Below are 15,627 nucleotides of genomic sequence, written 5' to 3' on the forward strand. Positions count from 1 at the left end.
TAGAGTTGCACGTTCAGGTTTCATAGGAATATACACAAAGCAGGGTGCTTTGTTGGCATTGGCCATGGGATGGAGGTATGGAGCTGGAGCTGGGGCTGGGCTGCCCGATCTTGTCTGGACATATTATTGGGTCAGTCTCCATTCTTATGTCTGGAGTGGGCAGTGGTGCACTCCTAGCTTCTCTCATTCTTCCTTATTTGTGGAGAGATCCGTAGCCAGTAAAGCCTGACTCCTGGCTAATGGTGAGCAGGCAGAGGGTGAGGGAATATTGGTACACTGTGCGGGCAGATTCGTAATGCCACCTTACATCAGAAGTCCGAGCTTTAAACTGTAGTACTCTCCTTACTTCAGGTATATACTGTTGGTCCTGACTACGCCCACGCTGAGGCGCGCAAGTCACCAGCTCTGGATGGAAAAGTGGAACGGGACAGTGAAGGAAAAGAGATTCGGTACCCTGTGATGTTAACGGCCATGGAAAAACTAGTCGCTAGGAAAGTCTGTATAGCTTTTAAGGTTAGTTAGAAATCCAAGATAAAGAAGCAGAATTCAACCAATGGTCCCTGACTATTAAAAGAAAATGCATGCTGAAGTATTTAGAGTGTTTAAATATAATAAACTGTAGTGATGTTTTAAAACATTACCTTTATTGTTGCATTTTTGTTAATTAATTTTCAAGCTATTTTACTTGTTGGTACAGTTGTGCACTTTGCACTTTTGGCCATATTGCCTCTGCCCTTTGAACTGTCACCCCTACCCCACAGCCTTGCCACTTCCCTCTACGCTTTCAGATGCTTCTTAAGAATCCTTCGACCAGGCTATCGCAACCCCGCCACCCTACCCGAACTTTTTTTCTTTCCTATTTGGCAGTCAGGGGTTCCCGCATCACCTTTATGAAGCACTTTTGAGATGTCTTCCTATATGAGAGGTTCTCCTCGGTGTCCCTAGGCTGGGTGAGGGAAATCAGCCAGGGTTCCCACTCCTGGTCACTAAACAGTGACCCCCCCCCCCCCCCCACCCTTGCTGGAAAATGTGAGTGTTGATGTCGTGGATGAGATCTCGTTTGGGCTCAGCTGTGACTTCTGCAACTGAATAGTTTGCCCGCACTCATTGTCCATAACCTCACGTGTAACGGGTGGGCACTTCGATGAGATACTTCAGGAGTGTAACTGTCGCCTGTGGCACCGTACCCAGAAAGAAAATAACACCTTTGGGAGAGGTGAAGAGTGGCAGAAAAAGGACAGGGGAAAAGAGTTTTTTTTTATATATAAAGACATTTGGTCTCGCTAAAGATTTTCTGATGCAGTATTGGGAAGCCATGTCTGTCAGATTCCTATTGCTGTATTGATTTGTGTTTTTAATACATTTTGTTTATGTAGCAAACAGTGTGTGGTTTCGATCTGCTCCGTGCAAATGGGCACTCCTATGTTTGCGACGTTAATGGATTCAGCTTTGTGAAAAACTCCATGAAATACTATGACGACTGTGCGAAAATCCTTGGGTAAGCATCAGATAAAAGTACTTTTGAGTGGCACTATACATCAATGAATGAGTTTTTTAAAAATGTGGAAGTCTAACATTTATATTGAAAAGAATGATCTGGTGTTACGACCTAGCTAGCACTACCCACTGCACGTCACAGTAATTCATTGGATGTGAAGTGCTTTGGGATGTTTCTGAGAAATGAGTCTTTTAGTGGATTAGTAAATCTCCCTGCGCTGTTGCTCATTGACTGTCTGGGGCACGGGCAGGAAGCAGAGAAATCTTGTAGGGAAGAAAGCCTAGGGCCAGGAGAGGTGGGGAGAATGGAATACATGACAGGGGAATCGTGAAACAATCTATTGAACTTTGTCTTGGAGAAGGGGCAAGCAGCAGCATAAACCAAAGTGAAAAGGGGTGGAAAAGCAGAGGACGGAGCAACCACTACTGGGAAAGCAGGAATCTAATTACTAGGAACTGGGAGTATGGGGATATGAGCAAAGGGAGCAGGTGAGTGGAACAAAGTGAGAGGAGGGTTGTATTAAAAACATAACGAGTATTAATCAAGGGAGGTGGGGGGGGAAATCTTCCCTGAAGTTGGTTGTTGGGTGAAGCATCAAATGAAAACTTAAAGAAATCTTCAACTAAACTTACAAATCTACCTCCTTATGAAAGAAGAAAGAAAGAAAAGCTTGCATTTATATAGCGCCTTTCACAACCTCAGGACGTCCCAAAGTGCTTTACAGCCAATCAAGTACTTTTGAAGTACATCATAGTTGTAATGTAGAAAACACAGCAGCCAATTTGCGCACATCAAGGTCCCACAAACAGCAATGTGATAATGACCAGATAATCTGTTTTTAATGATGTTGGTTGAGGAATAAATATTGGCCAGGACACCGGGGCGAACTCCCCTGCTCTTCTTCGAAATAGTGCCGTGGGATCTTTTACACAAGTAAAATAGTCAGAGCACATGACAAAAACTTCTTCCAACATGGCCAGGGAGCAGTAGATGGGAGTTTGGCCACTACACTGCATACCATTTTTGCAGCGGAATTTCACAAGGAAGAGTGGGAGCGGGTGGTTGTGGATGGAGGGGAATTGTGGGAATTATGGCTTAAGCAGTTTTGGATCAGGAGGAGGTAGGGAAGACATCAGGTCAGCGACAGGGTGAGACTGGGCAGGGCAAAGAAGCTGGATTAAATGTTCAGGCTCAAATGGGCAGGAACTCAGCAAGTGGATGCCTGAGGCCAGGCTTGGTAGAAGTGGAGTAGGCTGCGACCCGGTCATGTCGGAAAGATTTTTACTTAAAAGGGAAGAAAAATTACAAATAGCTAAAAATAAATGTAGCAAATAGAAAATGTATTGCCTTGTGTGAATCATGGTGTGCCGTAGATAGCATGGACCATTATTGAGATAAGGCCCATGGGTGGCCTGTAGTTAGCATGGACTAATATTGAGATCTGACCCATGGTGGCCTGTAGTTAGCATGGACTAATATTGAGATCTGGCCCATGGTGTCAAGCAAGGAGCAGTTAGTGACTTTAAAGACTCAGTACAAAGTTACACTGATATACAATATTAGACATAAGATTTTTAATACTAAAAATAGATACTGTACATAATATCCCACATAAGGAAGTATGACTCTAATTGTTTCCTTCTCAAGAGAACGCATAGCTCCCCCAAATTAAAGACAGCTATAGTCAACCTTTGTGTTCATAATGTCTTGACTAGCATATCTAAGGTGTGACTTCCCCAGTCTGCTGCACAGGGAATGCATTGGATTACTGTCTGGTCATTTCTCCAGAGTTCTTGAACTTAGCTTCTATCTGTAAATATGCTTGATAATGTCGAACTAATGGCCCTCGATTCGTCTGTGTGGTGTTCCTGAACAGGGTTTTGCACTCAACGTGTCTGTGAGTCTTTCACACATAAAAGTTCTGGAGACACTGCAAGAGGTACTTAACCTGCGTCTTGAGACTGTGTCTGATACCCCATTTATACTGTACATTGTTATTAGTAGGATGCAAGTAAAGTGTAATGATGGTGTGTGAAATGTTGTACCATGTTCCCTTGAACTGTGGAAAAACATCCAGCACTGTAATTATAGATTCTATCCTTCCAAATGGGGGTTGCGCCTGGAGAGCATTTTGAGTTGTGAAGTACTGGTTGTACAGGTCTGTCACTGATGGTAGTTATGAGAGCAATTTGAGGTATCGCACAAAAAGCATAGTGGCACAGTGTTGATGTACTGGTACCTGCACCATAGTAAGCCCCATGACAGTGCTTCCAGTGATGCATGTGTTGTTGCAGCCACATCTTAGTATAAACAAGGTGGCACACATGGTCCTGGAGGGACAGCACCACACCTCAGCAGGCATTTCCCTTCCCTCCCCTACCTCTGGAGGCAAAGTGTTGCCGGCAACAAACGTAAATATCTGCCAGCAGCAAGCTTTGGAAGCCAAGGCTGCTGTTTTGTTCCAGCTGTGGGCAGGCTGAGCTCTTAGGCCAGCAACGTGCTGCTCTATTGTGTTGGAGAGCTTAGTACCCATTTATACTGCAGCGTCATGCCCAGCAGTTCAGCTGCTAAATTCACCTTGTTTACATGGCAGATAGTTCCACAGGACCATCAGCAGTACTGAAGCATCCCCACTGTCAGGTGGCGGTCCATACAGGCCAGAAAATTAAACACCGCTTCAGCTGCAGATACCATGGTCCATACCCACAGAAGCTGAAGATATTCCCATAGTTCCACCCACCTCAGGCACTATAAGTCAAAGCTGTCAACATTGCCGAATGTTGAGAGAGATTTCTGTTCAAAAAGAGTGAGATCACATGCCTATTTAAACATGTGAAGTGGTGTTTAATTTACTGACCTGTATGGACCGCCACCTGACAGTGGGGATGCTTCAATACTGCTGATGGTCCTGTGGAACTATCTGCCATGTAAACAAGGTGAATTTAGCAGCTGCACTCCAGCTAAGCTCTCCAACACAATAGAGCAGCACAGTGTCAGCAAAGCAGCTGCGTAATGGGAGAGGCAGCAGAGAATACATGCTTATTTGGGAGGTGGGCACCTCTCATTATATCTTCTGTTACCATTTTAAAAAAAAATCATATATGTGCTGCCATTTTAAAAAATCATTTATATGGCTATTTTAAATAACGGGTAAATTAATTTAAAATCATGAGAAGTACGAGTTCATGTTTAATTTCTCTCTCTTCTGCCCCAGGATTTGAACTCCAAACAGAATGAATTCATGTCATTTGAACTTGGAGATTAAACTAAGCCTTAAACTCAGTCTGCTGTCTGATTATGTCTTGTATAGTGAACTGACGTTTTAATTTCTTCATCATTTAATTTTAGTTTTGAGCTGTGCTATGTTGATGTGTGATGATATTACTGAAAGATGTTAATGCTTTCTGATGTTGACAAAAGGGGGTATTTAATTTTTGATTTGATGCTAAGATCAAAAGAAAGACTGGGAATGCTGGAAATGTGGAAATACATTGCAGGTCCATCAGTGTCTGAAAAGATGGGTTAATGTTTTAGAAGGAGTCCCTGGGTTGAGATTCCCAGAGGCCTGGACCAATGATCCAGAGAACGTGAGTTCAAATCCCACCATGGCAGTTTGAGAATCTGAATTCAGTTTAAAACACATCTGGAAATAAACAGCTGGTATCAGTAAAAGTGACCATGAAGCTGTTGAATTGTCAGTTTTAAAAAAAAAAAATTGGTTCACTGATATCCTTCAGGGAAGAAAACTTGCCGTCCTTACCCAATCAGGCCTGAATGTGACTGCAGTCTCACACCAACATGTTTGACCCTCTGAAGTGGCCTAGCAAACCTTTCAGTTCTATCAGACCATCGAGGAGGTCCACCACCATCTTCGCAGGGCAACTAGGGATAGGCAATAAATGCCAGCCTTGCCAGCAATGCCCACATCCCAGGAATTAATGAAAACAAAACTCAGTTCGCATCTTGAAACCATAACCCGTCTCCTCTCTTTTCAGATGCTGATGGCAGCTGTGCATTTCCTGCGTTTTCTGTTGTTTTAAATGTATTGTTTTAGGATTTATACACTCGTTACATGCTGCATCACTATTTGGAAGCAATCAGATCGAATCGAGTTTGTGCTTCTTTTGCAGTAATATAATTATGCGGGAGCTCGCTCCTCAGCTGCAGATACCATGGTCCATACCCACAGAAGCTGAAGATATTCCCATAGTTCCAACCACCTCAGGCACTATGTAAGTCAAAGCTGTCAACATCGCCGAATGTTGAGAGAGATTTCTGTTCAAAAAGAGTGAGGCCTATTTAAACATGTGAAGCGATGTTTAATTTTCAGAGTAAAATATGTTATATTTTCAGACCTAAAAATCCAGGATTGGTTTATCAGCTCACTATTCTGTGAAGGTTTTTCTTCAATTTTAATTTTTTAATGTTCTGATTAAAGTAAACCCATTGTGCTGTGTGTTTTCTAGGATGGAGCTGCGCTGTGTGATCGCAATCATTCGACACGGTGACCGAACTCCCAAACAGAAGATGAAGATGGAAGTCAGGCATCCAAAGTTAGTGAAGATTTGCTGAGATTGTAGGGGGTGGAAGGAGTGGTTGGAGGAGCGGGAATGGCGGGTCATTCGAGGGCAACTTATGTCGTCAGCTTATCTTTGCCCAGTCGGTGATCCTCAATTCCATTTCCATCTGTGGCTCAGTGGGTAGCACTCTCTCCTCCGAAGGTTATGGGTTCAAGTCCCACTCCAGGGACTTGAGCACGTAATCCAGGCTGACACTCCCAGTGCAGTACTGAGGGAGTGCTGCACTGTCAGAGCTGCTGTCTTTCGGGTGAGAAATTAAACCGAGGCCCCCCTCGGGTGGATGGAAAAGATCCCATGGCACTATTCGAAGAAGAGCAGGGGAGTTCTGCTCAGTGTCCTCGTCAACCAACATCACTAAAACGAATTATCTGGTCATTATCTCATTGCTGTTTGTGGAACCTTGCTGTGCCCAAATTGGCTGCTGCATTTCCTACATTACAACAGTGACTACACTTCAAAAGTACTTCATTGGCTGTAAAGCGCTTTGAGGTGAGGTTGTGAAGGCGCTATATAAATGCAAGTCTTTTTCTTTCTTTCTCTATGTGATATTAATTTTGTTGACATTTTCTCTCAATTCATTGGAGGCAGATTGATTCTCAGTCACAATAGGTGGTGTCCCAGATGCCGCAGTGTTCAATAGGTTAATGCCTCCATCAAACTCTAATTTACCGGCACATTCAGACCGTGTGACACACAATCGTACAGTATCTGCATATTAACGCCGTTAGCTGTTGGCTGGAGTGAGACCGACTTCCTGCTGATTGGCCCCAGATTCCATTCTCAACCATGATACACACCAGTATCATTGATTATCCTGGTGTCCTGGGAAAAGTCCTTACCTCAATTAAGACATCAAAAAAAACAGTGATCACTTAGGGTATGGTATTGTAGTGGTCATGAGTTCAATTCCCACCATGACAAGTTGTGAAATTGAATTCAATAAATCTGGTAGCACCAGCAAAAATGACCATAAAAGCTGCCTGTAAAACCCCAACATGTTCACTTAATGTCCTTCAGAGAAAGGAACCTGCTACCCCTACTGGCCTGACCTTCATGTGACCATAATCCTCATTACATGGTTGACTGATTCGTAAGTGGCCAACAAGCCAATGCAAAGCACAGTCAGGCCAAATAAGGATTCAGCTCTAGCCCAGCACCAACATCAACATCCCTGGAACAAATAAGGATTAAAATCTCGCTGCTGTTAGTGAGATCTTGATGTGTGCAAAATGGCAGCCAAGAATTTGCCGACATAACAAAGATCTGATACAGCCATGCGAATTGAAGTTCTTTCTTTAACAAGGCAAGGTGTCAGGATATTATCTACAACAAGGTTCAAATACACAGGAAACTACAATTCTGTAATCACAGAATATCCAATATTGTCATTATTCACAGGAGATATGGGGCATGATTTAGTCGGGGGGTCAGGGGGAGGGGTGGAATTCCTGACTGGAAACCCAGGAGCACAGGTTTCCTGGATGTCCTTAGGATTTTGAGGTAAGGACATCTTTTATTTTTTTTTTTAACTGTTTCCCACCCGACAGGCCAGCCTGATTGACAGGCTGGCCTCAGTCGGACGGGAGAAGGGGAAGGAAGAGGATATGAAAAGGTAAGTGTTAGATTGGGGTGGGGGGGGGTTGGTGCTCAGTCATTGGGGGTCATGGGGGGGGGGGGGGGTGTCATCGGGGTCGGAGATCATGGAGGGGGTTGGCGCTGCAGGTAGGCTTGTTGGACCTGGGAGAAGCACTCCTGCTGCTCTGGGTCCACAGGCTGTGCTATAAAGGCGCTTACCTGCAGTTTGGGGCCTTCTCTCCTCCTCTCACTTGGCATGAAGGAGAAGGCCCGGGAATTCCGGCCCCCAGGGGCTAAATACAAAAATATCTGTCGAAATGGAGGCCTGCAGCCTCCTTGAAAGCTTGGGTCGGTCGCCTGCCCCTCATCCCACCTCCGTGAAAACTGGAAGTGGATGGGTTTTAGATTTTAAAAATTTTTCCTGTCCCCATCCCACCTGTTTTTTCCCATTTAAACTCATGCCTATGAAATCTGATGAGAAGACACAAAATTATCTGAAGCTGACAAGGTCCTTTGATCAATACAGATAAGTACAATGTCTTGCACATTAAGAGAAAGAATAAGGGATATATGTAATAAATGGTGTCGAGCTAGCAAGGGCAGAGGCTGATAGCGACCTAGGAGTGATAGCAGACTCAACACTGCCCGTGTCCATTCACTGCAGAGCAGCACAACAAAGCAAACTGAATGCTGAGCTGTCTTGTTGAATCATTGGAGTGTAAATCAGAGGCTGCCCTGTTGAAGTTGTATGGTGCTCCAGAGTCAGGTTGCACTTGGCTATTGTATTTTGTTCCGGTCACCAAAGAAAGAAAGACTGAGGATGTCCCAAAGTGCTTTACAACCAATGGAGTACTTTTTGAAGGGTGGTCACTGTTGTAGGAAATGTGGCAGCCAATTTGCACACAGCCAGCTCCCACAAACAGCAATGTGTCAGTGACCAGATAATCTGTTTTAGTGATGGAAAACACTTGCACTTGCGTGAGGTACCTGAGGGCTCCCAGTGCTCTTAGAACGGTACCCCAGCGTGCTCTTAGAACGGTACCCCAGCGTGCTCTTAGAACTGTACCCCAGCGTGAGTCAGCACCTTCTTCAGGTAACTGGTGTAGAAAGGAGCCACGGGGCTGGTCCCTGCTCGCTGAGGACTGGTTTATAAGAGATGGTTTAAAAAAAACTTGTACTCTTCAGCCTTGAAAGGAAGTAAATGAGAGGGGACCTTGTAGAGGTATATAGGTTACTAAGAAGAATGGAAAAAATTAATCCTGAGCACTATTTTGAGTTAAACCACAACTGTGCGTAAGGGTGCATAAATAAAACTGGTAAAAGGCAAGTTCGGCACTGATGTCAGGAAAAATTTCAAACACAGAGGGACCAGAGCCTCGAATGGTCTCCGGGATAGAGTAACGGAGAGAAAGACTCCGGAATAATTCAAAACGCTGCTGGATGCTGTGATGGGAGGATTGTGGGTTCTATTGAAAGATGGTCTGATTGGCCTCTCTCTTTTGTACTTATCTTTGTGATCCCTTTGCACGAGGAGCAGATGAACAGAGGTTCACCCAAGGCTCCTCCTGGGACCAGAACATGAAACCCAATAATTTAGGCCAGTAGCAAACACATACATGGTTTTATTTTTATTTGCAGGTTTACAAATGGGTTTTGTTACTGACAAAACAAAAAAAAATGCTTGACACAAAATTTTGATATTCTGGCTAGCAGTTGGCCTGACCTCTTGGGCCTTGAGTTTACACTGTGAAAATTTAGCAAGGGAATGCTTAATGTGTTCACACAGCAGTATTGCAACAATGTCATTTGAAGGCCTCAGCGTCGTCATCTGGTGGCTAAAGAGAAGAAAAAGAAAGACTTGCATTTATATAGTGCCATTAACGGCCTCAGGTCGTACCGAGGTGTTGCACAGCCAATGAAGTGTAGTCACTGTTGTAATTTAGGAAACACAGCAGCCAATTTGCGCACAGCAAGATCCCACAAACAGCAATGTGATAGTCACCAGTTAATCTGTTTTAGTGATGTTGGTTGAGGGATAAATATTGGGCAGGACACCGGGGGGGAACTCCCCTGCTCTTCTTCGAAATAGTGCCATGTGATCTTTTAATTCCACCTGAGGGGTGGTTTAACGTCTCATCCGAAAGATGGCACCTCAGACAGTGCAGCACTCCCTCGGCGCTGCATTGGAGCATCAGCCTGGATTTTGTGTTCAAGTCTCTAGAATGGGGCTTGGACCTATGACCCATCAACATCCTGGGGGTCACCATTGACCAGAAACTTAACTGGACCAGCCATATAAATACTGTGGCTACGAGAGCAGGTCAGAGGCTGGGTATTCTGCGGCGAGTGACTCACCTCCTGACTCCCCAAAGCCTTTCCACTATCTACAAGGCACAAGTCAGGAGTGTGATGGAATACTCTCCACTTGCCTGGATGAGTGCAGCTCCAACAACACTCAAAAAGCTCGACACCATCCAAGATAAAGCAACCCGCTTGATTGGCACCCCATCCACCACCCTAAACATTCACTCCCTTCACCACCGGCGCACTGTGGCTGCAGTGTGCACCATCCACAGGATGCACTGCAGCAACTCGCCAAGGCTTCTTCGACAGCACCTCCCAAACCCGCGACCTCTACCACCTAGAAGGACAAGGGCAGCAGGCACATGGGAACAACACCACCTGCACGTTCCCCTCCAAGTCACACACCATCCCGACTTGGAAATATATCGCCGTTCCTTCATTGTCTCTGGGTCAAAATCCTGGAACTCCCTTCCTAACAGCATTGTGGGAGAACCGTCACCACACGGACTGCAGCGGTTCAAGAAGGCGGCTCACCACCACCTTCTCGAGGGCAATTAGGAATGGGCAATAAATGCCGGCCTTGCCAGCGACGCCCACATCCCGTGAACGAATAAAAAAAAAAAAAATTCTGACTTAGAGGTGAGAGTGCTACCACTGAGCCATGACTAGCACTTAAGTCATTGTTATTGCTATTAAATCTTGCTGCCCCAAGCTCGCTCTTTTGTCCGTCAGGTGAAATGGTTCAAAGAGGAATAAAACTAGGAGCTAAATATTGAGGAGTGTCATGTATAAATATGTATGTGTGAAACAGAAATGTAGTTGAATCCTGAGCTTGCTGTTAGCTGGAATGAAAGCCTCCGTCACAGTCTGAAACCTGGTATAGCTCCCTCCGGTGGATTAACATGCTTGAAGTTAAGCAGATTGATTTTCTATGAAACCACCCTCATTTACCCCGGCTTTACTGCTGAGTGTGGAGAAACAGCAGATCTCCATAGGAGAGGGGATATGTTAGCTATCTCCCACAAGGTAGGAGTGCTTTAATTTTTTTAACCTCAAGATTGGAAGGGTGAGAGTAATTGCATATTGCAATTATCTTCCCCTTTAAGCTTGTACTCACTTGAAATAAACAGGATATGCTTCCACTAACAATTAACCTTTAGATTCAGGTGTCACTTCACAGGGTGACACTGGTGATCGATTATTACCTTCAGTAATCACTTTGGAGATGAAAGAAGCCTTTGGCTTTTTAAAATGCGATTGAAATTATCTCATTTACATACCCACTTCCATTATCGTCGCTTATTTTCAAGTCTTATTATTTAGAGGATGCGCAAACTGATTGAAGTTGGCTTCAAGGTTTATAGTGCCCAGTTTAGCTTTGCACAGAGTTCGTACGCACTCTCCTTTCCCCTTTCCTCACTGGGGGAAGGTGCTGACTCATCCTGAGTTACAGTTCTGTGAGCACTTGGAGCCCTTGAGGTATCTCTTGCAAGTGGCCATTCTTCATGTATGAACCTAGATTTAGATTGTCGGTCGGTTATTCAGTCATATGCAGCGTCACAGCCAAGACTAATCCCGTCCTCGCCTACACTTTTCCAGCAGGAGTCACTAGAGAGCAATTGAGGAGCAGGAACTTTGGATGATTTTTTTTGGCCTCCCTCCACAGCCCAGGACTTTTGGTCAACTGTAGCACCTCTTCTGTTGCCCCAGCTGAGACAAGCTAACTCAGCACAGACCAAGGTTCGAACCTGGGTCTTTCTTGGTCTGTCTGGATTACAGCAAATGTAAGGAATCTTACAACACCAGGTTATAGTCCAACAATTTTATTTTAAAATCACAAGCTTTCGGGGATTATCCCCTTCGTCAGGACGAAGGGGATAATCCCCGAAAGCTTGTGATTTTAAAATAAAATTGTTGGACTATAACCTGGTGTTGTAAGATTCCTTACATTTGTCCACCCCAGTCCATCACCGGCATCTCCACATCATGGATTACAGCAGACACTGCCCTTGGCCAATTAGTCACAGAGGAACTCAACTCATAAAAAAATTAGTTTCCTTTTGAAGATTGAGATTTTTCCATCTCTGTGCCAGACAAATCACAGCTCACAGAATGTGTCACAAGTGTACCTGACTGTCAGCCCAGTCTAAAACTTGGAAATGTCTGGTACTCTGTAAAAGGCCAGAGAATTTTTTTTTTGTGTATTGATATTTGTCTGGAAGATTGGACCATGCGGAATGACATGCTAAACTAGGACTCTCCAGAAACAATACTATCACCAGGGCAGCAGAACAAAGGAACACGGGGCCAGGGTTATGAAGGGCAAGTCTAGAATAGAATTTGGGAAGTATTTCTATACACGGAGGATCATCAACAGCTGAAATAGGTTTGCCAGCAAGGGTGAGTGGGTTCAGGACACCAGAAGCAGCTCGATGCCTTAATGGGGAGATGGTAGGGTCAGTATTCTGGAGGATTAAAGTCAAATGGACTGAAGGGCTTTCCATCAAACCTATTTTATGATTTAAAGGCCTGTCAATTTGTGTAGATCTTAGGGGAGCAATGTTTAAGTATTCATTTGCTCTATACAGCACTATTAGGGTACAGGCTTTTTGCAGTTAAATAAATACACTTGTGGCCAAAGTTAATGTTGTAACTCTGCAATATATTTCCCCCCTCAATAGTCACTTAGACCTTTTTGAAAAAATAGGTCCAGTGAAACTTTCAGCCTCTTCACTACCGTTCACCCTAGTTTATCTGTTTGTAATTTTTTAACCACCTCAAAGAAGTTTTTCTTAATAACTTTCATCAAACTACTTGGGTAAGAGAGCAAATTTGAAGTTACTGTAAATTAGGTAACTTCTATGGGGTTAAATTCTCCAAACTTAAATGCAAAATTTGCATGGCTTTAATGTCATGCCTGACCACCGTTGACCTTTGTTACAAATATGATAAACGTTTCTTCTCATTGTAGGTTCTTTGACTTGTTTGAGAAGTACGAAGGATACAAGACTGGCAAACTGAAGCTGAAGAAACCAAAGCAGCTTCAGGTACGAGCTATTTCTGTCGCACAATGATTTTCAAATGTTTCTTTGTGGGGGACCCCCTGCAAGTACAGGTTCTCCCGGGGACCCCCTGCAAGTGCAGGTTCTCCCGGGGACCCCCTGCAAGTGCAGGTTCTCCCGGGGACCCCCTGCAAGTACAGGTTCTCCCGGGGACCCCCTGCAAGTACAGGTTCTCCCGGGGACCCCCTGCAAGTACAGGTTCTCCCGGGGACCCCCTGCAAGTACAGGTTCTCCCGGGGACCCCCTGCAAGTACAGGTTCTCCCGGGGACCCCCTGCAAGTACAGGTTCTCCCGGGGACCCCCTGCAAGTACAGGTTCTCCCGGGGACCCCCTGCAAGTACAGGTTCTCCCGGGGACCCCCTGCAAGTACAGGTTCTCCCGGGGACCCCCTGCAAGTACAGGTTCTCCCGGGGACCCCCTGCAAGTACAGGTTCTCCCGGGGACCCCCGGCAAGTACAGGTTCTCCCGGGGACCCCCGGCAAGTACAGGTTCTCCCGGGGACCCCCGGCAAGTACAGGTTCTCCCGGGGACCCCCTGCAAGTACAGGTTCTCCCGGGGACCCCCTGCAAGTACAGGTTCTCCCGGGGACCCCCTGCAAGTACAGGTTCTCCCGGGGACCCCCTGCAAGTACAGGTTCTCCCGGGGACCCCCTGCAAGTACAGGTTCTCCCGGGGACCCCCTGCAAGTACAGGTTCTCCCGGGGACCCCCTGCAAGTACAGGTTCTCCCGGGGACCCCCTGCAAGTACAGGTTCTCCCGGGGACCCCCGGCAAGTACAGGTTCTCCCGGGGACCCCCGGCAAGTACAGGTTCTCCCGGGGACCCCCGGCAAGTACAGGTTCTCCCGGGGACCCCCGGCAAGTACAGGTTCTCCCGGGGACCCCCGGCAAGTACAGGTTCTCCCGGGGACCCCCGGCAAGTACAGGTTCTCCCGGGGACCCCCGGCAAGTACAGGTTCTCCCGGGGACCCCCGGCAAGTACAGGTTCTCCCGGGGACCCCCGGCAAGTACAGGTTCTCCCGGGGACCCCCGGCAAGTACAGGTTCTCCCGGGGACCCCCGGCAAGTACAGGTTCTCCCGGGGACCCCCGGCAAGTACAGGTTCTCCCGGGGACCCCCGGCAAGTACAGGTTCTCCCGGGGACCCCCGGCAAGTACAGGTTCTCCCGGGGACCCCCGGCAAGTACAGGTTCTCCCGGGGACCCCCGGCAAGTACAGGTTCTCCCGGGGACCCCCGGCAAGTACAGGTTCTCCCGGGGACCCCCGGCAAGTACAGGTTCTCCCGGGGACCCCCGGCAAGTACAGGTTCTCCCGGGGACCCCCGGCAAGTACAGGTTCTCCCGGGGACCCCCGGCAAGTACAGGTTCTCCCGGGGACCCCCGGCAAGTACAGGTTCTCCCGGGGACCCCCCCCCCCCCCCCCCCACCGGCTCCGGCAAGCACTGGTTCTCCCGGGGACCCCCCCCCCCCCCCCCCCACCGGCTCCGGCAAGCACTGGTTCTCCCGGGGACCCCCCCCCCCCCCCCCCACCGGCTCCGGCAAGCACTGGTTCTCCCGGGGACCCCCCCCCCCCCCCCCCCACCGGCTCCGGCAAGCACTGGTTCTCCCGGGGACCCCTTGTTCTAACTTCCAAAGAATAGTTTCAGCTATGGGGGAGATGGAGAGTACAATACAGGATTCTGAAGTCAGTATTCACATGGTGCATGCTCGGCCCAGATGCACAGAAAGCTGGTGACCCCTTTTTGGGTCCGAGGACCCCCATTTGAAAACCTTTGGCGGAGTGGAGACCGGAATAGCAATAAAGGCCTGAGTTCGTCCTTCCATGGACAGTCAGTACAGTAGATTCCTGATATTGTTGCTTGCATTCCACCTCCGTTCCTTCGGTCTCAGCCCCATGCATCTCAATGCGTGACCCTCCTTGACAGGGTTCCTGGATTCTTTGCACCCGTATAAACAGGACGTTGTGATTCTGATCATAGTTTATTAGGCTTTGGTTTTCAAACAGGTTCCCCGGTGAAGTGTCCTTTTACCCCATTGAACAGAGTGGACCTTCTCTCCCTGTCGAATGAAGGGAGTTTAGCATGTGATCTCTGGCTCGGCCACAGTCAGAAACAAATGGCTGCAGGTTGTGGAGGTAGCGGTTTATGTTTGCCACCAGCGGCACTGCTGCCTCCAGAGGACACTAAAACCCCAGCCCCCTTCGCGGCAGCCTCGTTTATGGTTACAGCGCGAGAGACGGTGCTGGCAGAAGTACTGTGTGCTGCACCGTGGTGATGCATTAGCTGCTGTGTTCTCGTATCTGATTGTAGTTGTCGGCTCTTGGTTCCTACAGGAAGTTCTGGACATTACCCGGGAGCTGCTAGCTGAACTGGGGCAGCATAATGACTGTGAAATAGAGGAGAAGAAATCCAAGCTGGAGCAGCTCAAGACTGTGCTGGAAATGTAAGTGCTCCCAGGGGAAACGTTTGCAATATGGATGTTATGAAGATTTTTCTATATTAATATATTTAGGGTCTGTGTCTCTTTTTTAAAAATATTCATAGCTTCCCCCTTGACGTTGCTCATAGATAATCTGGGACTAGAACATGGTTTCTAATGCTTACTGGGAGCCCAG

At 47.0% G+C, this 15,627-nt stretch overlaps 1 protein-coding gene across 6 annotated transcripts in view; it reads left to right on the forward strand.

Annotated features, from left to right (window-relative positions):
- Positions 1–15,627, forward strand: part of ppip5k1a (diphosphoinositol pentakisphosphate kinase 1a) — a 128,876-nt gene that overhangs the window by 35,809 nt on the left and 77,440 nt on the right. For all 6 annotated transcript variants that reach the window (XM_067973491.1, XM_067973493.1, XM_067973494.1 and 3 more), the window contains exons 8-13: positions 352–513; positions 1,377–1,498; positions 5,629–5,730; positions 5,965–6,051; positions 12,929–13,004; positions 15,346–15,455. In XM_067973491.1, the coding sequence (XP_067829592.1) occupies positions 352–513; positions 1,377–1,498; positions 5,629–5,730; positions 5,965–6,051; positions 12,929–13,004; positions 15,346–15,455 (659 nt within the window). The remainder of the gene's footprint in view (positions 1–351; positions 514–1,376; positions 1,499–5,628; positions 5,731–5,964; positions 6,052–12,928; positions 13,005–15,345; positions 15,456–15,627) is intronic.

The sequence above is a fragment of the Heptranchias perlo genome, chromosome 38, assembly GCF_035084215.1.
Source record: "Heptranchias perlo isolate sHepPer1 chromosome 38, sHepPer1.hap1, whole genome shotgun sequence".
In the NCBI taxonomy this organism is placed as follows: Eukaryota; Metazoa; Chordata; class Chondrichthyes; order Hexanchiformes; family Hexanchidae; genus Heptranchias; species Heptranchias perlo.